The sequence below is a fragment of the Miniopterus schreibersii genome (genome assembly GCF_964146895.1).
Source record: "Miniopterus schreibersii genome assembly, chromosome: X".
Lineage (NCBI taxonomy): Eukaryota > Metazoa > Chordata > Mammalia > Chiroptera > Miniopteridae > Miniopterus > Miniopterus schreibersii.
In genome coordinates, this window is record NC_138104.1 from 88055360 (window position 1) to 88080736 (window position 25377).

The following is a 25377-nucleotide window of genomic DNA, read 5'->3' on the forward strand; positions in this document are numbered from 1 at the left end:
GGAATGAATGACTCGGCATCATGGCGGAAGCATAGCCGTGAAGAGGGGTCAGGTGTGGTTTGGAGCCACCAGGTGGAGGCATAGACGTGGGTCGTTGCGATTAAGGGCAAAGGCCGAAGGTGATGTAATCAGGTGTTGATTCCTTGAGTATTTAAAAGGGATTTAGTAGCAGTTTGGCAAGGCTGGTGTGGAGCTCAGGACGGAGCCTTGAGCCTAAAACACAGGTTTGACTGTGATCACAGTCAAGGTGGTAAATGAAGCAATAGGAACACACTTACCAGAGACAATAGTCGAGTGACAAGAAAAGGCCAACAGGAGACCCCGAGAGAACAGTAACATTTAAGAGGTGAGCAGAGGAGGCTGAGGAGTAGCCAAGGGGGCAGAATAAAATCTAAAGTAAATCTTGCCACTTTGATCAAAAGGAGGAGGCATCGAGGAGTGTTCATCAGTATGGAAAATACTGAAGGGAGGCGCTGTAGTAAGTCGAAAGTCATTGCTCTAATCTTCTAAAGTAATTTCAGGGGCAAAAGTGAAAATGCGGGAGATTGAGAAGGCCATGCGAGGTGTGGAAGTGGAAATAGTGAGTGTAGACCAGTGCTTCTCAAACCGGGATGTGCATAGAAATCACCTTCTCGCGTTCAGAATCTTGTCCAGAAATGCAAAGAGCGGTGCAGTGGGTCTGGGCTGGGGCCTGAGATGCTGCGTTTCTGACAAGCTCCCCGATGATGCTCATGCTGCTGAGACACAGACCGTTGTGTCAGCAGCACCTGATATAAACCACTCTTCCGTGGAGGAGAAACACATTGCATTGGCCAGAGAGGCCGCAGGGCCAAAAGAAAGAATTTTTGCTTCGTGTTGTTTTCTTTTCAGATGAGGTTCTAGACTGAGATGGAAGATACAGGAGGGGAGGGAAACAACCGCTTCTCTTAGGAGGTGGAAGCAGTTGGAATACTGAGTTAGGGAGGAACTGGACCTGGGTGGGAGACACATAAACCTGAAGAGGGGAAGGTAAGGAGACTAGAAATACAGGAAAGTCTATCGAGAGATAATACCTGGCATTTTGCTTTTTGGCCCATAGTTTCTGTTCAAGGCATTGTTTTATATGTATTTATTTTTATTTTAACTTGGATGGCTAGACTGTGGAGTGTGTTTGTAAAGACAGAAGTAAGCCCACTTTGATTTTCAGGTACAACTTGAATTTTCAGCACACGTCGAATAAAATTTTGAGTGACAAGCTGAGGGATGAAATTTAATGTATGTTCAGGGAGAAAAATAATGCCTTTTTCTGCATATTTTTATTCCAACACATGCATCAATTTTGATGTGCAAATTTACAGTGATGATTGAGTTTTATTGTCTGCGTCGCATGCTGGTAACTGTAGTAAATCCATGGTGCTGGAATTGTAATGGTACCCTTTAGCTCCAATTTACATTCTCTGCTATTTTTTTATTTTGCTTCAATTACAGTTGACATACAATATTATATTAGTTTCAGATGTACAACACAGTGATTAGACATTTATATAACTTACGAAGTTATCATCCTGGGAAGTCTAGTACCCACCTGACACCACATTTACCTCCAATTTAATGAACTCTTTCTGAACCCTTTTGAGTTGTGAGTACTTTATTTTCTACATTTGGCATTTAATTAGTTGATGACTGAGGCAAGCCAGACAGATGACTGTCCAGCAATATGTTGTATCTGTATTATATCTAGATAGTTTCTTTCCTGTGTCTTGTGAGTGACCTAGGATTAGAAACTAAAATATTTTTGCACAACTACAGATCAAGTGTTTCCCCCAACTTCAAGCTCTTATTTCAACCAGTAGTTCCCCCCCTGCCAAAGGAAGCATCATTTTTTAAATTAATTCATTTTATTATTATTTTTTAATGATCAAATAATATACTTCAAAATATACCTGTTTATGTAATTAATAAAACAACTTACATGTTTCATTATGACTAGATGTTGGTATTTTCTCAAAATCTCTGACTTTCCAACCAGTGGCAAAAATACAATCTTTCTTTTACTTTAATTCATCTTTCAATATGGGAACCAAAGCACATCTTCCTGTGTTTTATAACCAAAACAGGAGAGTGGGCTTTCTTCAGAGGACTAGTTCATTTTCTCTATTAGAATAGTCAGCATACTTTAAAGGAGGTAATATGGTTTCTGACAGTCTGTTGATTAGGAAATTAAGAGATCTGTCTGAATTCCATTTTCGACTCCTCTCCATACACCCTGGGTGTGACTTGGAGCAAAACGTTGTGCCATTTCCACTCCTATAAATTCTGTTTACTATCTTTTAAACGTCCTCACTCCACAGATGGTATTGTTTTCTTAATTGGAAAGTGGTCTTAGATACTTAGAAAGCTGCTTAAGTAATACCCTGCTTTGTGCTTGCTGTGAGAGAGAATTTTATCTAACATTTTATTATGAGAAACACAAATACACAGAAAAGCTGAAAGAATTGTACAGTGAATGCCCATGAACCCACCACCTAGATTCTGCTATATCACTTCATCCATTTACCTCTCTGTCAACCTCTGTTGTTTTCTGATGGATTTCAAAGTAAGTTTGAAAACATCAGTCCTCTTTACACCTAAACACTTCAGCATGCATAGCATTAACTAGAGCTCAATATTCATTTACAGTTATTTTTGTTTGTTTGCTTGAGGCAAAATTGACATAGTGTCAAGTGCACAAATCTTATGTAAACTGTAGAGGAGGAAAACCTTTCCCTTCTAGGTTCTATGGCTAGTGTAATCATTAAATTGACATAAGATGGATTAAGAGGAGAGAAGCAAATTTTATTTCATATATACAGGAGCCCATAAAAATATGAGACTCAAAGAAGCAACCAAAGCAGGCAGCTTTTACATCTTTTAGACAAAGACACAAGAAATTTGTGAAGAATTAACAAGACAAGGGTCTTCATTTAGGCTTGGGGTAGTAAATTAGCGAGGAAGTAACAGGGTTTGTTATACAGCCCGTGGGCCCTGAATTCCCTGTGTCTGGTGACAAGGGTGCCTTCCACCCCCCTGGTACAGGGCCCACATGGGAGATTAATTTCATGCTTCCAGGGGGACAAAGGAGGGCCAGCGTGTCCTTCTTATACCAGCTGGGTTTTCTTTTTTAAGTAGTTTTAATTCAAAATAATCAAAATGCCAAAATGGCATATTTGGGGATGGCATACTCTGCTCCCCTTCAGTACCACTTAATGGGTATGAATGAGTGGGTACACCTGTGTGAAGCACACCTCTATCTATATACAGAAAAATATCACCCCAGAAAGGAAAGAACTTTGGGGCATTAACTAGACTTCTTGTGGTAGTCATTTCACAACATAGTATACAAATACCAAATCGTTATATTTTACACCCAAAACTAACGTCATATGTCAGCTAAACTTCAATAAAAAATCATGTAAAATGGAATTTTTTTAGGTTGGCTTGAGTTTATTTTAATTGAACTTTGGCACAGCTGAATATAAGGTTGCCGAGCTGAACCATGCCAGTGGTCCATCCAGGAGAGCCACATACGGCTGTGTCTCTTTGTTCATCCAGGCACTGGGCATCCAGTTCTTTCCAGTGACCTTGCCAGGTGAACCTCTACCTCTGACAGGAGCATCAAGGAGCATATATTTCACAGACCCTTAGAGCTGGAAAGAACCCAGGAATTATCCAGTCTACCCTCCCCCCTTTGCTTTACAGCTCAGGGTTTGCAGAGTCCAGTGGTGTTACAAAAGCAGTACCTGCCTGCCCACTTTCACCCCTATAACTGAGAGGTAACCAGCAGCCAGATACTCTGCTCAGGGCCCTGTGTCCATTATTTCTTTAATCCCATTTATTATTACCCCCATTTTACAGAGAGCAGACTGAGTGTGAAAATAGCATCACAGTACTGATCTCTGTCATCTTCAAACTAACTTCACCTGTTAGATTGGCATTATAAAATATTTTAAACTTAATCATTTGTTCTGGGTCTGTTTTCCATGAAGTTAAACTAAAATGCTTGGCTGTTCCCGAATTCTTGCTTTTCAGGATTTAGAAAAGAAGCAGATATGAAAATCAGTCCTAGTGGCTAGGATTTAATCATGTGCCTGTAGCTCCCCTCTCTTTTCAGCTTTTTGGTCCAAAATGGCTCAGGCATTTTATTCTGTGTTTGCAGAGCAACCACAGGCCTCCTGGCCTGTTCCTCACTGGAGCAAATACCAGCTCACACTAGCTGCCTCTGACTTCGTGGTCAGCATAGTGGCTTCTTTCTCTCCTTAGTGGCCTTAACTTGAGACCCCTCTTTGCAGAGCTTAACTGTAGATAAGCCTTCTATGGAACCAGGTTTAAATGCCTTGTGGAAGTAGGAGCAAGAAATCTTAATATTCCCTATATTTTGTTATTATTACTCTCACATTCCTCGGCTCCTTGTAAGCCTTTCAGTGTCAAACCTTGAAATAGGCTCACATTGCTTGAGTGTAGTTGGATCCTAACTTCATACAGCAGTAGGGTAGTGGTGGTTTCTTTGTTTGCAGTTCACGCCTAACATTTTGTTGACTGTTTTAGCCTCAAGGAACTGTGATTTTCACTTTTCTTTTTTTCTGATCCTAACAAACAGTCCAGAGCCCATGGTCCAAACTTCAGTTGGGATCATTTTTCTTACAGTTGACCATAGTTGGATATATGCTACTCCTCACCCATACGTATGCCCTCACAAGGCTTCCCTGCAGTTTAATTCTCCCAGCTCGATATATTCCATCTGGAACTCATGCGTCCTCCGGGGAATCGCTGAGATCCACAGTGTGCTCCCCCCAGCAGATCGAGAACATTCGCTGGTGACTAATTCATTGCAGAAGCTTCTCTGTATGGAGACGCAGTAACACCTTGCTTTTATTTGTTATGGAACTTGGTCTTCACGGCAGTTCTTTGGCTGCGCACCTACCATTATTTCAGTTTATCAACTGAGGAAATTGAAGTTGTGGCAAATCAACATTTGCAGATTCAATGGTGAAGGTTTTTCTCTGAAACTCAGTCACAGTGACTTCTAATTCTCAGGCTGCGACTCCAGTGCAGAAACTGCAGCAGAGCTCTTCTTTGCTCTGTTGCAATGTATATTCAAAGGGCAATCATTTCCCTGCGAGAGATGTTGTGGGAATTTATATCAGGCAGGAACGTGTATCGATAATCAAACATAGCTAGCTTAAAAACTTGAAGTGATAGATTGGTAAGTACTCAATCAACGGAAGTGTTTCTTTCTCTGCAATATTGTGGTTCTTGACAAGATTGCTGTGTTTCCAATTTGACACTTTTGGAGATCCGTAAATCAGGACCCATGCTGAGTTCCAGTCTGTCATCCCGAGTCTTAGCAATGGTTATTTATTTCCTTTCATTATCCAGCGTCTACTTACTGCACAAATCAGTTGAGAATCTTTCCATGATGGACTCTGAGAGGAGAAATGCGCACATTTGGATAGCTCTTCAATTACCAACGTGCACAGATTGTCTGAGTTTATATGCATATATTTTATTATTATTTCTCTTTTGTATGACAGATGAATCTGGTATAAATGTAAATCTAACAGTATGGGCTCTAGTGACCAAATACATGGCCATAATATATCTTTGGTCTATCAATAATCTCCTGGATGAAGCGCTGAGAGCGTGGTAAAATTCTGTTGTTTGAATTGTTGCCCAATTCTGGACAATTACCGTGCCAGTTTGATGTCCAACTGCCACAGTGGTCCAGTTCCAAGATAACAGCTTTTCTTTGATGATCTTCAGATATTATGTTTACTTTCATTCCTTGACAAAATGGAACATATGTACAACTTCTTTAAAAAATGTTGTATGTGTTTCTGCAGGGTCTACTTTTAGAACAGCTTTGTCACTCAATTCCACTGCTTTGGTTTTTTTACTAAATCACTGAATAGCTGCTTCATTATTCTCAATGCGCTGATTTGTTTCTCTGAGTCTAGTCTGGTTCACTGTCCAGTGAGTATTTCTAAAATGTTCTTTATCCCACAAATCTAAGGTCTAAACTGTATCATGTCCTTACCAAAATCATGCATCTCTTATTATCATTTGTATCTGCCCACGTGATACCTATTTCACAACCCCTTTGAAAAAGATGAATTTTCCAAAGTTGTATGAGAATACATTTTACAAGTCAAATAATACTTTATTTAAATTCTTATTGATGTATAATATACATAAGGAAAAGTGCACACAGCATAAATGTCTACCTTGGTGAGTTTGCACAAACTGAATACATCTGCATAATCAACACCCAAGTCAAGAAATGCCCAGAACCTGAGAAGCCCCCATCATGTCTCCTTCAGCGACTACCAATCTCACAAGAGTAACCGCTACTGTGATTTCTTTTCCCAGTTTTTGTACATTATGTCCATGGAATAAAATAGCATGTCCTTGTTTGGGGCTGGCTTCTTTCCCTCAACATTGTGTTTGTGCGATTAATATATATTATTGCATATAGTTGTAGATATTTTATTACTGTTGCTGGTTAGTATTGTATTGATAAATATACCACAAAGTATTTATTTATCCATTTGACAGTAGATGGGAATTTGGGTAGTTTCCTATTTGGGGACTCTTCTAATTTAGTACATATCTTTTGGTGAATATAAGTATGGATTTCTCTGGAAGTGGAATACAAGTCACATAATATTTTAAATACACTTGATAAATTGACTATAGAGGGAAATCTTATGGTGAATCCTTTTTTAAAGTAAATAATCTCTCCATAATTTCTTCTGTGCAAAATGGATTCTCACATATGGTTGATTATTTCACAAGGGGAGATACATCTGCTGACTGGCTTTCTAGTATTCATCTAATTGTACTTACATTAATAACAATATGATATTTTATTGTTGTTGTTACCCTCTAGAGCTCATATGTTTCAAAATTTGAAAATGCCCATAAAAATATTCAATATACACTGGTACTTTTCAATACTAGTCAATCTACAACTTAATTTCAAAGACAGGCTGAAGCAACAAGACATGCCAACAGATTCCCTCTGATCTCTGTTTATCTTAAGAATGTTAGAGAAAGCCCAGCCAGCGTGGCTCAGCGGTTGAGCATTGACCTAGGATCCAGGAGATCGCGGTTCGATTCCCGGTCAGGGCTCATGCCCGGGTTTCGGGCTCTATCCCCAGCAAGGGGCGTGCAGGAGGCAGCCGATCATTGACTCTCTCATCATTGATGTTTCTCTCTCCCTCTCCCTTCCTCTCTCTGAAATCAATAAAGACATGTTTAAAAAAACAAACAAACAGAAAGAATGTTAGAGGAAGAGAGATCATTGATTAATTTTAGTTCAAAGGATTTCCCCTCCATACCTTTTAATTTATGGGTTTTTTTTAAATCAAATGAGAATATTCTAAAGTAAACATGACAGCAGAGTTGTTTTACACACACAAAATGGTTCATGCAAAGGCATTTTTATAAACAAAGGATGCCCAGGGAATATTTGTTTACTTATAATGGAGCTCATGAAAAGTAAAAGGAAAGTAGAAGGGGAAATGTAAAAGACTTAAGCCAGTGTTCAAATTATGTAAACTTGGAATGCAATAAAGAGACTGCTTTTCAGGAAGAAAGACTCAGGTCCCGGGCAAGGGTCAACTTTGGGAGTGGCATTTTTGCATCATTATAAAGAGGAAGCATGAATAATTGAAGTAGTCTACATGTACAATTCATTGCACAGGTATTGAAAGTATACTAAGTGCCAAATACTGGGTTGTGCACTAAGGATTTTTTTTAATGAATATAACTCTAACTTAGACTAGGTTCCCCTAGAAGCAGACCTTCAAACAATGATTTGAGTGAAAGTGGTTTATTTGTAAGGTGATCCCAGGAAGTAACAGTAGGGAAGTGGGACAGTGAAATAGAGAAAGGAAAGATGCCAGTAATTAAGCCAGTTATTGAGCAAGTTATTGCTGTGAGCAACTAGTGTTCAACCCTGATGACTGAAGTCTGAAAAATAGAGAAAAACACACCTCATAGTTGTCACCCACAAGGGGTAATTGTCTTCCAACTCTCAGCCATCACTGGCTGATTCATTTGTCAGTTCCCTATGATAAGATTTCTACCGCTTCACTGAAGTCATTTCCTGGTCTTCAAGGAGTTCCATGTGGTCAAAGCCAATGAATACTTTCAACGAAGCCAATGTTATTAGCCTAAGTACAATTAGATGGATTCTAGAAAGGCAGTCAGCAGATATATCTCCCCTTGTGAAAAAAACCAACCGTATGTGAGAATCCATTTTGGTCTTCAAGGAATCCCAGGTGGTCAAAGCCAATGAGTACTTTTGACATGGGCTTTGGGGAGTCTGACTGCTTGGACCCAAGTGTTGGCTCTGCCACTCACTATCAGTATGACCTTAAACCAGTTCTTTAATATTCTATTTCTTCATCTGTTCAATGAGGAGAGCAGCAACAGCAATGTAGACAATAATACCTACCTCATAAGATCATCCTGATAATTAAATGAATTAATACACATAAAGAGCTTAAAACAGTGCTTTGAGCAGAGTAAGCATTCAAATAAATGTTCTTTAATATGGTTTCTATCATCTCTTGTGACATCTATGGCATTTCAGAGCGTATTTGAAATTCATTCTTGTCCATGTTTCTATGAAAGTACACTTTCCAAGGATTCTTCCTGCCTCTCTAGTCATTTTTCATCTTATCGGCTACTTTTGCTACATTCTGTCTTTATGTGGTGTATTTTCTAGGACTCCATTTTTAACCCTCTGTTCTGCTTAATCTATATACCATATCCGTACTCTCCTGTAGTGATTTGCAATCCTGGATTTCCCTGTGTCTCTCAAAATATACAGCCCTGGGCAAAAGTATGTTTACAGTTGTATGTGCAACACAGAGTTTATTCTTGTATTATTACTTATTAATGATTGTATTATTTTCTATACGGACAACTGTAAACCTACTTTTGTCCTACCCTGCACAGCTATGCCTTAGCCCCTTCAGTCCATCTGACTATAGTAATAATCCTATGTGGATGGTCCTCAAAACCTCCCACTGAATAGGTCCAGGATTGAATTCATTATCTTTTCACTGGAACTGCTCATCCTGGATCCTTTGAGTAGAGAATGAATAATACCTCTCACAGGCACCAACCAGAAGCCAGGGAGTCTTAGACTCTGTTTCCCCAGCGCGCAGCATAATGCCTGTTACCTCGTAGATGGTAAATTGAATGGTGACCAGCAGGCTAGATGGATGGATTGATGAAAGCAGTACATAGAGGAGTAGATGGATTGTTGAGTGAGTCTGTAGGTTGTGAATTTATCTAAAGTATTCTCTGATGACCATGTACAGTTGAAGGTCAAGGGTGAGAAAGCACACCCTTAGTGGGATGCACACCGCAATAAGCCATTTTATCCTGCTACGTTACACACACGTGGCCGCTTTGGTATGAAAACTTGCATTGCTGTGATTGAACAGGCATTCAGATTGTACATTTGTCTGAAATAAAGGTCTGGGCTATAAAAGTTCCCTCCTTTTTCCTCAATGAAGAAATATCTAACCACAAAATAGAAAAAAAAAAATCTACTTCATATCAAGTGATGGCCATTTTAAAAATATGGATAATATCTACACTATTTAAATGAACTATAGGATGTATAAAATATTTGCTGGCATGAATATGAATGGACTTACCATGTTTATGTAAGAAATACTAGGCATTCCAAAAATTTTGTTAGCCTACTATAATGTCACTAAATAAGGCTGCTTAAGGCAAAGGCCAATTGGAATCAAAGACTTTTTAAGGAAGGTCAGTTTTATTATTTTCAGTTACATATAGTATATGACAATAGGCTGAGGAAAATAAAGTGCCAACTGTGATAAAGTAGCCGCTATGATAAGTTGGAAAAGTGGTTTGTAATTGGCATATCAGTTCTGTGTTATTCTATGATGGAAAAATATTTCAGAACACTCAAAGACCTTTTCATTTACATTTTAAACAGTTTCTTATAATAGCAGTTACACCACTACTTTTGTAAACTGAAGATTAAGTAGAAGAATCAGTAACTAAATCTCAGCTATAACAGGTGCCACACCATGCGGCGGGGGCAGCAAGAAACAATGGTGCGCAAAGATCATGAGGAGGGGCTGGCATTTAAAGAGCAGTTGACATGTCAACTGAAGTTGGAACACAGTAGGTTGACTGGTTTTGCAGCACACAGCAAACACCCCGCCTGACAGAAATGAACCCAATAAAAATAATGAGCGCCACGTTCTTGGTGGTACGTATCCTAGGTAGCAGATTCTTGAGTCCCTGTCACAATCGCCAGCCTTGTAGTGTCCGTCTAGTCCTGGTGGCCATTTACAAAATGCCTCAAGCGCTTATTTAACACAAAACTTCTCAAAACTTTATGGAGGCACCGACGGTTAATTGGGAAGGACTAAACTGACGTAATGAAATGAGAAGCCCAATTTTATAATACTGTGCTGGTTTTTCTTCCTTTTTATTGCATTTTTTGGGGTGACACTGGTTAATAAAATTAGACAGGGTTCAGGTGCACAATTCCACAGCACATCATCTGTACACTGTATTGTGTGGTCACCGCCCCAAGTCAGGTCCCCTTCCATCACCATGTACCCCCCTACCCTCCAGCACCTGCCCTACCCCCCACCCCGGCAATCCCCACACTGTTGTCCGTGTCCATGAGTGTTTTCTTTCTTTATTTTTTTTCATATATCTTTATTGATTTCAGAGAGGGGAAGGGAGAGGGAGAGAGAGAGAGGAACATCAGTGATGAGAGAGTCATTGATCGGCTGCCTCCTGCACGCCCCCTGCTGGGGATGGAGCCCGCAACCCGGGCCTGTGCCCTGACCGGGAATCGAAGTGCCATCTCCTGGATCCTAGGTCGATGCTCAACCACTGAGCCCCACCGGCCGGACATTAGTTTTTTCTTTAGTGCTCACTTCCTCCACCCCCACCCAGCCCCTCCCCCCCCAACAGCTGTCGGCCTGCCCTCTGTCTATGAGTCTGTCTCTCTTTTGCTCGTTAGTGCATTTTGTCCAGTAGATTCTCCATATGAGTGAAGTCTGTGCTGTATGCATTTTATTTTCCACCCACGACCAGTCTTTGCCCTCCTCTGCCCTGCCGTCCGCTCTGGGAGGCTGACCTGTGTCACCATAGATCTCCTGTGCCCTCTGGCTTCCAGTTGGTTTAGCCACTGGGGAGCCCTAGTAGGAAATTGAAGAGGGCAGGCCGAGTGAGGTCAGGATATTTCTTTCCTAGTTGCCCTCCTGTGAAGTTGCCTCAGGCTGACTGCGTCCCTTGACAAAAGGTTACTGCTCTTCCAAGGAGGTTTCTCCTCCTAATTGTCCCTGCCCTGATTTCTTGCGAGTAGCTGTAGGAACAGTGCCACTGCTGCAAGGCCCAGTTCTTGTATTTTCTTTGGTGGTTTCCCTACATCCTCACTGGGTTGTGACTTGTTCTTTTGTAAATAAACCTCCCAGACTATTCGGGCTAGATCACAGAGGAACGTGTATGTCAAACTAAGATATTCCAGAGGATGGTGGAGAGACTTTGAAAGGTTTAAGTGAGAGATTGGGGTGACCAGGCCTATATTAGTTATTACTCTGTCTAAAGTGTAGACGTTACATTGAAAAACAGAGACTTGAGGCGGGACACTATATGGAGTTTATTGCAGACTCGTAGGCAAAATGGAATATAACTTGGCCCTGTAATATGTGGAAAGAGGGAAATTCTGTATTAGAGATATTAGCAACCAATTGCATATGGTGTTCAATGAGGCTTAGGGAAGACTCTAGAATGTCTGTCAGGTTTGTCAGGTTTCTTACTTACAGGATAAAGTGGATGGTGGTTTATTACTTGTTTTCTATGACATGATCTCCATTTTATGAAACCAAAGTAAAGAAAAGATGGTATGGTCAATGAAAACAAAATAGTGTGGTCATATTTATTTTTAAAATCCTAAAATGAAGTATTGCCCAGGCAGTGTGGCTCAGCCGTTGAGCATCAACCTAGGATCCAGGAGATAGAGGTTGATTCCCCGTCAGGGCACATGGCCCAGCAGGGAGCGTGCAGGAGGCAGCCGATCGATGACCCTCATCACTGATACTGATGTTTCTATCTCTCCCTCTCCCTGCCTCTCTCTGAAATCAATAAAAAAATAAAAGTATAATAAAAGTATAATAAATTAAAAAAATAATAAATTTTTTAAAATAAAATAAAATTAAGTATTTTGGAGCATAAGCTATAGCCCATCCATCTCCATCTTTGACTCACAATGATACCAAAAAATAGCCTGAGTATAAGCCTGTCATACTTAGAAAACATAATCAGCATGAATTTTTAGATACTCTTACAAGAAGTTTCCAGAATGCCTATCTGTTCTTGGGTTGCCCCGGAAGAAGAGCCTAGGAAAAGGTTTTGAGAGCAAGTGATTTGTTTGGGAGTTGAGAAAAATATAAGTAAGGGAGTGAGGAAGTGAGACAGGTATGGCAAGGCAGCCAGTAAAGGATGGTGCCTTACCAAGCAGGCTACCGCAGTGGGCCACTGGAGCTTTATGTCCCTGGGAGAGCTCTGGAACCCTTGAGAAACCCACGCCTCACAGTCATCTCCCCTGGCATCGAGGGGGCTAGAATATTCCTACCCTTACTACCACCAGCCATTGCTTACAGGCTGCTCCTGGGAGGTGGGGCAGGAGGAGGGGAAGTGTCAGTTCCCTGGTGCATCTAGCCTGCCACTTAGATGGCAAAGCAAACTCTTTGTGGCAACACAAAGCCTTCAGGGAATGAAATGCCGGTGATGGTACTGGACGTCAGACTGAAGTGGTAAGGGCGAGGTGTTTGCGGTATTCTGCTGAAGAACCTTTCTAAAAGTTTATTTGTATTTGGTTCTAGGGATCGAGAATAGGCAAAGTTAAAATTTTAGATATACTACTGATGTTCTGGGTCACCTTTAGGGAGAACATTAAACAGAAACTCGTGTTTGCCATTGGAAAACAGTAAGGAATTCAGTTGTCAGTCATCCTAGCTATAACAAAGTGACCAGTTTTTTATGAGTAATATAAAACGTGAGATGTTTGGATGTTAAATTGAAAATGTCTTCTTAAGACTAGCATTGCCCAGCCGGGCGGGGCTCAGCAGTTAAGCATCAACCTAGGATCCGGGAGATCGCAGTTCGATTCCCGGTCAGGGCACATGCCCGGGTTGCGGGCTCCATCCCCAGCAGGGGGCGTGCAGGAGGCGGCCGATCAGTGACTCTCTCATCATTGATGTTTCTCTCTCTCTCTCTCTCCCTCTGTTTGAAATCAATAAAGATATATTTAAAAAAAAAAAAGACTAGCATTTACATGTATGTATTTATTTTTCCTTTTACTCCAGTTGAAAGAATTCAGAATCAGTGGGATGAAGTACAGGAACACCTGCAGAACCGGAGGCAACAGCTGAATGAAATGTTAAAGGACTCCACACAGTGGCTGGAAGCTAAGGAAGAGGCTGAGCGGGCCTTGGGGCAGGCCAGAGCCAAGCTGGAGTCATGGAAGGAGGGTCCCTACACAGCGGATGCAATCCAAAGGAAAATCAAGGAAACCAAGGTCAGAATCAAAGCTGCGTTTTCAAAATTCAATACTGGGTACTCTGGATGCAATCACACCAAGGTTTAAAACAATGATTTTTAATGTAAATGTTTTAAAGGGAAATTACATTTAAGCTGAAATGAACAGTAGACGAAGTAGAGATCAGAGGAAAATTGATGAGTAATATCTATCTTAAAATTAATTCAGTTTAATAATCTGGATATAGTGGGCTGGTTTTCACACCATACCATCTTTTAAAATTTCCTCAAAGCTGATATACATACTTAGGTAGGAAAACAAAGGCAATCAGTTAATTCCTTCCTAGAAAAAGTAACAAACAAGTGTACTTTTTCTTACTTTATAAGGGCCCTGATGGAGAAGGGAAGGGTGGTTGTGAGGGTACAGCCAAGGTAAGGTGTATTCTCACTGCCTCCTCCCGTTCTCTGACCTGCAGCCCAACTTCTCTCCTTCCTCCTGTTTCCCCCAAAACTACATCACATTTTTGTCCCCTTAACAATCTACAACTCTTCAGAATAAAAGAAAGAAAAAAGGAATAGGAAATGAAATTTGTTTGACTATGTTTTATCAAGCACCATGCGTGGCACTTGACATTCACTTAATTCTTTCAAACCTTGTGTGTATGGGACAGTTTGGAAAGACCTTAAATGTTCAACAAAGGGTCGCCTTTAGGAAATTTTAAACAGGGAGGTTAATTGGTGGGAACTTGATCAGGTTGAGTGATTAAAACCTTCTATAGATGTTTTTCTGGTAGAAAAAGGCCTTCTGGTAGAAAAAGTCACATAAGATTTTACAGACGTATCATGACCTCATTTGGAGGCAACGAGTAGACAAATAAAATTTCATTCTTTCACGAGATACTTGGTGCCACTAAGATTTTCTCACTTGGATGGACATAGATGAATTATGAATTTCTAATAATGGTTTTCCCAATTCCTGATCTGACTATGTGAAATATAGAATCTATGTGGTTATTCTTAAAAGCTCTGCTCTTATCCATAAGGTATTCAGTATGTTATGTCATTCCTATTTCCTCCCCCAAAATTTAGGATGCTATTAATCTAGCAGGTCATGGAACAGGATGGTTAACTGGTGAGGAGGAATGAACAGGGAAAAAGTTTGGAGTGGACCCTTGATTTAGATGAGGGGAAGGAGAGATGAGAGGCATACAGTGACAGGTTTCATTAGGAGAAGGTGACTCTGGAAGTTGGCAAATGAGAAATAATCATCTTAAAACCTATGAGAATCCTAAAGTAATGGCAAGAATGATTAGGATTTAACAGCTCTTAGAAAAGCAAGGAGCTTTAAATAAGACACAAAAAGAATTGCAGAAGAAAATATGAAAGGAGAAAAAAACAATTTTATTGTCAAAACAAGATGTTTTAACACCTAAACCAAAGACAAGATTGTATTATAATCGCTATCTTTGTCAAAATTTTGAGAATAAAAAAATTTGCCTTTGAATAGGCAGCCTACAGTTACATCATAAAAATGTCTCAGCTGTTCTCAACGGAAACTGATGGTTTTTGGTGTGTTATGTGTGTGAGGAATTTAATCATATACATCACTGCAACTGTAATGTAAGTTCATCATACAGACAAAGATGACCCAAACTGTAGTGTTTCCCTGTCATTTACTGAATGACATATGCTAAAACTAAGAGTAACTCTAATGCTAATACGAACTAACATTTAGTGAGCACTTGTGATTTGTCAAAAACTGCTATTCACTTTACATATATTGGCTTAGTTCAACCTCTCAGAAACCTTCCATGAAAAGGCCATTGTTCCCAGTTTGCAGGTAAGAAAACTAAAGCCTTAGACAATTTCAGTAACTCCTCTTATAAGAAGCAGAGTTAGGATGTTAACATATAGCAATTACTCTTATAAATGACCTCACAGATTTTCTTTCTTTCCATGGGCCATGCGGTTAAAACAAATCAAGAGACACCATGAGAATCAGAAAAGGAGACAACTGTAATTATGAATTGGCAAATATTATATTACCGATAAGCCAACAAGTGGAAAATAAAAGTAATGAAATAGTATACTGGGGAGAAGTTTTCATATTGTTTTACTATGAAAAACTAAAAAGATAATTGCAAATTGGATTTCATTTTCATGAAACTACTATTTTTAATTCTTATAAAAGTCAGGGAGCCTATAAAATGGAGGTCTGGACTTTATGTCTTACTGTGTTGTCACTACTGAGTGATATTAGCTGGCTTATCACTTACAATTTTCTTTTAGGAAAAAAAACTATGAAAAAAAGACATAAAGAGACATTGATTGATTCGACCAAAGATCTTTTTGCTCCATAAATTCTTTCTGAGTCTTTGTGCCTAAGATTAGCAAGAGAGCCAGTGAGCCTTGTAAGGCAATCATTAGGCTGTGTCTACAGAGTTGGACAGCTGATCACTGATGACTATCTTCAATGTCACCATGAAATGGTTTCAAAGGCAACCACCAGCACTGTTACACTCTTTGAAATTTTAAACCACTCACCATACCTAAACTAAAGAAAAAAAATCACAATTCTGATATTTTAGTACTCATAACTGCTAATATTTATCTTTAATCTCTTCCATTTCTTATCTACATATTTTAATTGTCTTCATAATGTAGATACAATTTTGATTTCTGATTTTAAAATTAGTATTATTGCCAAATATTTATATATGTTGCTACATAAATTTTAATAGTTATCATTTTTAATTCTTTATAATATTTCATTAAGTTCCAGCTTTAAACATTTTCTTACCCATTGGACATTAGAAAACCTCCTCTCTGGGTTAGAAAAAATAGTGGAGAAAAAATGAGAACATTAACAACCTCTTCATAAAATAGAAATCAAATCTGAGATGGCATCTGTAAAAAGCCCATCTTGAAAGTATGGGGAGGGTGGAAGGAGATGACAACTGGAGAGTTTTGATTTGGCAAAACAACAGAATGTACATGGCCTATTGTGTCAATAATTAATCAGCAGGTCCTTAAGCAGAATATTTGTTTAGTTTCTTTTTTTCCTATATAGCCCTTAATTTTGGAAACAAAAACATACAGTAGTTGATTTTGTTAACCACATGGCTTCATTTGATTTTATCCATGGCCCTCAAAACAATAATGTTGTTTTGAGAGGGAAAGACAGAAATTAGGGAAAATCATACAGGATTTCTATTTTAATCAAAATTCCTGCCAGTAGCTATGACAGAATACTGTGAGATACGGTGCCATTTAACTTTCATGAGAGGTAAGATGATATGCCATTGGCACCTAGAATTGCCAACAGTGGTCTTCATGGGATTTATTTCATTTGGCAGTGTCTTGTTGACTTCACAACCTGCTCCCCAGACTATTAAGATTGGTCCAAACTTGGCTATGAATTCTTGGGAAAATTATTTCTTGATGATTTTAAACTTTCTTTTCCAGTGTCAAGAGAGATTTACCCAGGCTCAGAGTTTTCATTTATTTTTTCCCCCTTCTAGCTTTTGAAAGAGAAATTCCTTTTTGTCTGTTTCGTGATTGCTTTTGTGTCAAACTCAGCATAAAAGCTTTTCAAACGGGACAGCATTAGCTGTTTTGTGCTTGAATGAGCTAAGAGAACATGAATTCAATAGAGAAGTGAACTCTAGTTTGAGCCTAGCTGATTTGGCTATCTAACACTTAAAGCTATCTGAGGTGAGAACTCTAATAATTTATCAAATTTTCAAATAAACATGTCCAAGGCTACAACATATCTGTGTTTTGAAGGCATTCTTCGGGGAATTTGAAACATAGGTACATTGTAATCATGTAGTTATATTTAAAAAGTTGAATTTATAATATATAATAAATACAGTAGCTATTTGAGGATCTCAAATTATTTTGCTAGGAAGGAAACTAATCAGAGAAAGTTCTTTTTCCCATATGGAAGTAGAGCTTTATAGTTTCAGTTATTTGGGGGGATGAATGGTATTAGATAATATCCTTATCTGCCGTGAGGATATGTACAGTAATGGAAACTGAATACTTCTTTCACACGTTTTGTTTACTTTTAGACTGCACAAAATTAAATCAGCCAATTGGCCCATCCTGGCAGTTCGAGGTTTGCATTTCTGATACAATAATGAAAACATCAGAAATCTTCTTTCCAGGATCTGCCATTTCTTCATGCATTTTTTTATTCCTCTTTGTTTTCACTTGATTAGGGAGAAAGAATCAATAACCTAATAGTACTTTTCCTCCCAAAGTAGGTATAAAGTTATTAAACTTCTCAAAGTGTACAGTGCTTCCTATATCACTGATAAAGCACAGAAAGTAATGAGTAGTTTCCCCAGGTACTGCAATACTATATAAATATTTAATGCAGAGTCACCAAGACTTAAATAGCATTATGCTCTGATTGCACCATATTGTGCCTTGTTTCCTTTTCACAGTGTAAGTTGTTCCAGGCTTGAAAATATAATGTGGCTGCTCTGTAAATCCACTCCTTCATAAAAGCAACAAATTGTAAACATTGTCCAAATTGCCTTTTCTGAACTCTGGAAATTAACCAAAGGTTGGCAACAATATGAAAATTGCTGCACTTCAGTGAGAACAGCAGGGTTGGAGGCTTTTTAACTTGGCTTATTGCCATCACTTTTCCCCAGTTACACAGTATCCTTGAAAATTACCAGCTTTACAGCCACCAGAGAGGGAAGACCAGGATTGGAGTTCCTCAAAAAGACCCATTTTATACCCAGAGCATTACCACTATTTGATCTGTCTTGCCACTCCGTAGAAGAAACCTATACACAAGACCTTGCCATTTGTTTGACCTGACTTTGAGCTAACTCCCAGAAAAACCCTGTCCCCTGAGTGTTTATCCAAAACAGCCAGCAGCAATAGTTTAAATAGCAGCTGTCTGAGGCTATATTACCAGTGTAGATAATCAGGATCTGGAAAAAAACTTAAAAGGAAGATCTGGGGAATGAGACGTCTTCAGGGCACTTTAAAAAGGCTGACATATTCCTGGGAGACCTAGAAGGTTACATGCTTGTCTTGCCAAATAGAGAATATCAATAAAGAGATACATATTATAAATAGGGACCAAATAGGGATTCTGGAGTTTAAAAGTACATAATTGAAATGAAATTTTCAATGGAGGTGCTCAACATCAGGCTTAAGTTAGCAGAAGAATCAGTGAACTTGAAGACAGATCTTAATTGCACTCTAAGGAAAAGAAAGACAAGAATTAAGAAAAATACATAAAGTAAGAACTAATAGAACAGAGGGGAGAAATATAAATTCAACCAAACAAACTTTAACACCCCACCTTTAATAAGGATAGAACAACTAGGCAGAAGATTAACAAGGAAATAGGAGACTTGGAAAAATACTGTGAACTAACAAGACCTATGAACTAACAGTCACCTATAGAGCACTCCACCCAATAATAACAGAATACACATTCTTCTCAATTGCACATAGAATATTCACCAGGATAGACCATATGCTAGGCCATAAAACAAATCCCAGTGCATTTAAAAGGATTGATACCATACAGTGTAGTTTCTCTGACCATATTAAATGAAAGTAAAAATCAATAACAAAAGTAAATTTGGGAAATTTACAAATATGAGAAAATGACACAACACATTCTTAAATAACCAATAAGTTAAAGAAGAAATCACAAAGGAAATGCAAAAATACTTCCAGATGAATGGAAATAAAAACACAACATAATGGCCCTAGCTGGTTTGTCTCTGTGGTTAGAGCATCAGCCCGCGGGCTGAAAGGTCTCAGGTTCGATTACCTGTCAAGGGCATGTACTCCGTTGCAGGCTTGGTCTCTGTGTGTGTGGGAGGCAACCAATTGATATGTTTCTCTCACATCAATGTTTTCCTCTCTCTCCCTTCTGCTCTCTCTGAAAAGCAATGGAAAAAATATCCCCCGGTGAGGATTATAAAAAACCAAACAAAAGTCCTACGGGATGCAACTAATGCAGTGCTTAGAGTAAAGTTTATAGCTATAAATACCTATATTAGAAAAGAAGAAAAATCTCAACTGAGTAACCCAACCTTTCGTGTTAAGAAACTAGAAAAACTGAGAACATTAAACCTAAAGTAAGCAGAAAGAGGGAAGTAATAAATATTATGTGAAATAGAGAAAAGAAAAACGAGAAAAAAATTAACAAAACCAAAAGTTGGTTATTTGAAAAGATGAACAATATTAACTTCTGCTAGACTGACTAAGGGAAAAAAAAGAGAGAAGACTCAAGTTACTAATGTTAGAAATGAAAGGGTATATAACTGCTAACCACAGAAATCCAACAATTATAGGAGGATATTATGGATGGAAGAAATAGAAAATCTGAATAGACCTTAACGAGTAAAGAAATTGAACCAGTAATTTAAAAAGGTTTTCACATGGAATTATTATTTGAAATAAAAGTGCCACGCTCAAGAGAAATGAAAACATATATCCACACAAAATCTTTATACAGGTGTTTGTAGCAGCATTATTTATAATAGCCAAAAGGTAGAAAACAACTCAAATGTCTTCAACTAATGAATGGATTTTAAAATGTGGTATATCCAACAATGGAATATTATTCAGCAATAAAAATGAATAAAGTGTTGCTATAACATAGATGAGCCAAAAAAGCATGATGCCGAATGAAAAAAGTCAATCACAAAGACCACATATTTTATTAATCCATTTATGTAAGCACCCAGTAAAGCCTGGGGAGGGAGAGAATGGGCAATAGACAGTTTCATTGAAAAGGTATATGTACATGTCATTAAGACTACAAATCTTTTCTCGTTTCTTCAAATTTATAAGCTGCTTTAGAAACATAGTTTCTAAACATATATTAGCAATGGAACCTACTTTTTACATGTCACTATACTAGCTTATTCTATCCTGGGCCCTGGTTCAAAAATATCTGGAGACTTGCCCTACTCTATAAGACAGGGTCATACCTGAGTAGGCATGTCAGCCAGGATAGGCTAAGTTATGCCACAGTAACAAGCAATCACGAAATCTAGAGGCCTAACACAAAATTTGTATTTTATTCATGTCACATTCCCCTTATAGATTCACAAAGGGAGTTCTACTTAGCTTAGTCACTCAAGGAGCATAGCTGGTGAGAGCTGCATCTTAATACATAATTTCACGATCAGAGAAGCAGGGAACATAGTGGGCAATGCCATTAGCCCTTAACCCTTCTGCCTGGAAGTGACAAGTAGTCCAAATCAGTTCCATTGCCTTCCCTGATTCAGTGGGCACAGATGTATAATCATCTGGCATGAAAAGGCACTGAATGTTTGTGAACAGTAATGCACTCTACCACAGTAGGTTTATGGGATCTAAAAAAGAGTCCAGAAAAATGCCACTTTCTGGGGATCTATCCTTTGGCATTCTCTCTCGAGTTATTTCTACCCAACCATTTCCATGCCCTCTCCACCAAACTTCTCTTAGACGCCTGAGGTAGCTGGGTGATTTGTTAATTACAAAAAGCATGAATAAACTCAGCACATTAACATGAGAGGCCAGATAAAGAGAATGCTTTCCAAAATGTCATAATGAAATTAAGGTAATGAAGCACTTGGAGGGCTTTCCTCCCTTCTTTCTGTACAAAACTTACTCCAAAGAAGCCGGAAGAGAAATGGGGCCTGAAAGTAAAGAGGGGGGGAAATAAATTGTATGCCATTAGTTTAATTATAAAAATTCATTACATGAAGCCATGTAAGACAGAAAATAATGGAACTCTAATGGGTTGGCCGATAACACATTTACTAGCCTGCTCTCAGCTTGTAGTCATTGTTGAAAGGACAAAAAAGTACCAACTTTCGTATGTAGTCCTCAACGCTATTGAGAAGATTAATCATTTCCAGTAAGCTAGAAAATGAGTGCCATTTTCTTAAATAGTATCCCCTATATAGAGTGTTACCTTCTGAAACAGAGTTGTTTGGTAATGTCAGAGGTTTAATAGATGAGTCTCCAAGTTAATGGTGAGAGGATTTACTTTAGAAACAGCTTCCTTACAGATATTTTAATGTTTCTATTATAAATCCATAAAGAGGTTTTATAGGTCATTTTAATTCACACAGGCAAGAAAGAAATTGTGTTTCTTTTTCCCAATAAAGATTTATAGAACATTAATTCATACTTAGAAGTAAATTGTTTAGTGATTTTTTTTTTTAATAAACCAAATACGTATTTTTTTTTCTGCTGTCTTTGGCAATGTATTACTTTATTATACATAATAATTTTCCAATCTTGCTATACTCATCAAGGAGATTATTTTATATTCTTCAAAGTTCAATTATAATAAACCCAATCATTTTCCTTAAATTCTTTTTTATGAGAGCATATCTTCTTTAACTAGGTTGAACCGTGGAGTCAAGAAACCTGCGTTTTTGCAAGGCCTCTTTCACTGAGTAGCTATGTCATCTTCAACAAGTCACTTAACCTTTCAGAGTTTTTGTGTTCTCATATGGGCAATTATGGGATTGGGTAAAAGTAAAGGAGGTAGAGGAAAGGAGATACCTAAAGATGAAAGTGATTGTGCAGGTCAGGGTAGTCTACTTGAGGGCCATGTAATCCAAGAAAAGAGGTTTGAACTTTTTCTTGTAGATAATAGAGAGCCGTTGAAAGGTTTTACAGAGGCGTAATGTGGTTCTACTTGCATTTCAAAAAGATCTCTTGAGCAGCTGTCTGTGATGGAAGAGCTGGCTTGACAGCAGAGGGAGGGAGTCAATAAAAAGGTTATTGCAGAGTCCAAGTAAGAGATGAAGAGGGATTAACTAAAGGCAGTGGCAATGGAGGCAGAAGATTTGGATGTAAGGGAAAATTATGATGTAACCTCACTTTGGGTATGCTCCCTGCCTCTTCCTCTGGTTGAGAATTAACTTAAACTGCAGAGAGATAAGATTGGGTTAGACATAGAACCTTGGAGAACACCAATATTTAAGGGACAGACAGGAAAGAAAAACTAGTACCATAAGAGAGCATAGAGAAGACCCGAAGAGAGGGGGCCAAGAAAGGCTAGAGCCTCAAGAAAGAGTAGTCAGTAGCACCAGTTGCTGCAAATAAATCAAGTAACTGAGAACCTCTAACTTCCCACAGACATCGGCCATTGGTGACTGAATCAGTTTACTGTTTTCACAAAAATGCTGCAAAACAAACAACTTCAGAATGAGTTTGCAGCTTGGCTGGGGTGGCCCTGCTTCAGTCTACAGATTGATTGGGGTGGCCCTTCTCCACATGTCACTCATCCTCCAGGGATAAGCAGGCCAGCCGCAGGGCATGTTTGTCTCCTGGTGATGGCAAAAGTACAAAAGGGCTAGCTCCACTGCGGGAGCACATTTCAAACCTCCCCTTGTGTCTCTTCTATTAACATCCCATTAGGATTAGGCGAAGCAAGTCCCATGGCCAAGCTCATTGTCAAGGGCAGAAAAGTGGAACTGCCTTTTGTAGCAGGAAATTCAAATTTACATAGCAAAGGGCTTGGATATAGGGTAGGGTAAAGAACTGAGGCTAATAATCCAATTTGCCCTGGTGGCGTCTGTCAGAAGAGTTTAAGTGGGATGGCGGTGGCAGAACCTGATTTTGATGAATTATAGTGTAGCAAAACCCAGAACCCAGAGAGACTTGTGTTTAAAGGCTGTGGAGAAAGCCCTTGCAAAGAGACAGGAGGGTGAAAAGATACAAAGACAGAAGTAGCACATGGAGGGGAGAATCCTGAATAGATGATGTCCAGATGCACGAATCAGCTTCCCACAGCACAGAAGGATGCAAGATGTAAAGTGAGATGTTTTGCAAAATTTATGCTTCATAAAATATTGCTATTTTATGAAACTAAGGCATAGAGAGGATAATAAACTTTCCCTTTGGTCACATATCTAGCATGTTGAATTTCTCCTGTGTAATTGTAGGTGGGGTCATTTGCTGTGAGATTTCTTTCAGTTTGTTTCGTCACGATCCAGTCTGGAAACCATACTAGGCATTTCAAACAGAGAGAATTCAATACAGGGGACTGATTCCGTGGCTCATGAAGGAGTTGAGAAGCCTGGTAGGAGATATGGAAACAACCTGGAATTTAGCAACATCAGGAAGCTGTTACACCTCAAGGGCCGGAGGGCCAACAAGTGTTACCAAAACCCAGAAACCAGAGCCATCTGGTGCTAACCTGGCCACTGTGGGGGCTGCACAGCAGATCCTGAAACTACATAGGGAGGGTTGTTCCATAGTCCAAATCATTTTTTTGCCTAAAATACTATATATAAAATCAAGCACATACTGCAGCAGCAGCATATTAAGTTTGAATATGAAGCATTTCTTTCCCGATTGGGGCCACAGTCTTTTGGGTGATGCCAGACATGAGTGGGAATGATGTCCTTGCGATATCTTCAGAATTGAGTTTTCCAAGACTCTCATGGGAGGATGGGATGTGGAAGAAGGCTTTATTTGCATAAAATTACGTTTCTCGGGTTCGGAAGTCCCCTGCCCCTTGAGACAGTCCTGGAAAAGGTGTAGCTGGGGTTCCAGCAGAACCAAAAGCAAGGCCAGGGTCCAGAGCTTTTGTTCCATGTTGTAGCCTGGTGTAGTTCAGCATCTAAGCTAATTAAAGTCCATTAGTCCATGTGTGGAGTCCAACATGTGGGCGCAGGGGAGTGTATCCCCCTGCAGTAGGAGTCCCAAGAGGGCCCAGCACATGTGTGAGAGAGAGAAGAGAGAGAACTTCCTTTGTTTGGAAGTTTATAAATTCAAGTTTCATGTGCTTGCAGTGGCCAGCCCCATCCTGGTCACTAATTTGTTCCCAGCTATGATCGGACCTGGCAAGCGCCTTCCCAGGTCACTCAGACCTTACTGGGCATGCATCTAAACTGCCTTTCTCTAGTCCCTTCCCCCATCAGTCAGCAGGGAACAGACTTGGAGAGTGTTAAAGTCAGCTTTTTGGCAAAGCTATATAAATGGCATGCTGTTAAATAATAACCAGGTTATTACAGTGGCATCATGGGGATTTAGCATTTTATATTCTTCATAGAAAACACACACACACATGCCCACAAAATCATCTTTTTTTTATAAGCTAGTGCTCACAGTATTTTAAATTTCTTCACACAACATGATCACCACACAAACAATTCCCTGTAGTGTATACCATTGTAAATGGAATTCAGAAATAAAGAGGGTGTGTGAATTCTGCTGTGTTTTTGAATTTACACTCCTGTGGCCTGGAGTCGCCCCAGTGGTAAAGTCACAGTGGTAAGCAAAGCTGGCCAAGGTCATTGTTCCTAGTGTGCAGGACACTTGGTTAAAGCCCAAGGTGGTCAACAGATTACGTTAAGAGGAGGGAAAACCAGTCTCTTCCAGTGAGTGTCTTGAAGAGGGAAAAAAGGAATGCTGCGGTTGACAGCCTTTGAGTTCAGATAAGGGCCTTAGCCTGTCAATGTTAGTCAAGGTCAGTGGGGTTTTTTCTTTTTAATCCTACATTCTCACAAAACCTAGGCAGTATTCAGTGAGGGTTAGCACTCAGTCAAGCTTTTCCTAGGTATAAAAATCTAAATTTCAGTGTGAATACAAATTTGAAGAAAAAGATATTGCATGTTTTTGCCTTTCAAGCTTTAAAGTACGTGAAAAAGCTCTGGTTTGAAGCCGAGCTTCACTCTTTTACTACTTGTTTACTATGAAGTCTCTAATTTAACTTTAGCTTGCTATTTCCTTCAATTCTTTGGAAAATTCTAGCATACTTTTGAACTTATACTTTTATATATGTTTTATGATCTGCAGATTGGAACCAAGGAGTAT

The 25377-nt window shown here is 39.1% G+C and overlaps 1 protein-coding gene across 5 annotated transcripts in view; it reads left to right on the forward strand.

Annotated features, from left to right (window-relative positions):
* The window catches only part of DMD (dystrophin), a gene marked incomplete at its 3' end in the record, with an annotated part of 1946774 nt that overhangs the window by 1443743 nt on the left and 477654 nt on the right, over positions 1-25377 (forward strand). For all 5 annotated transcript variants that reach the window (XM_081125527.1, XM_081125528.1, XM_081125524.1 and 2 more), the window contains one exon: positions 13395-13606. In XM_081125527.1, the coding sequence (XP_080981653.1) occupies positions 13395-13606 (212 nt within the window). The remainder of the gene's footprint in view (positions 1-13394; positions 13607-25377) is intronic.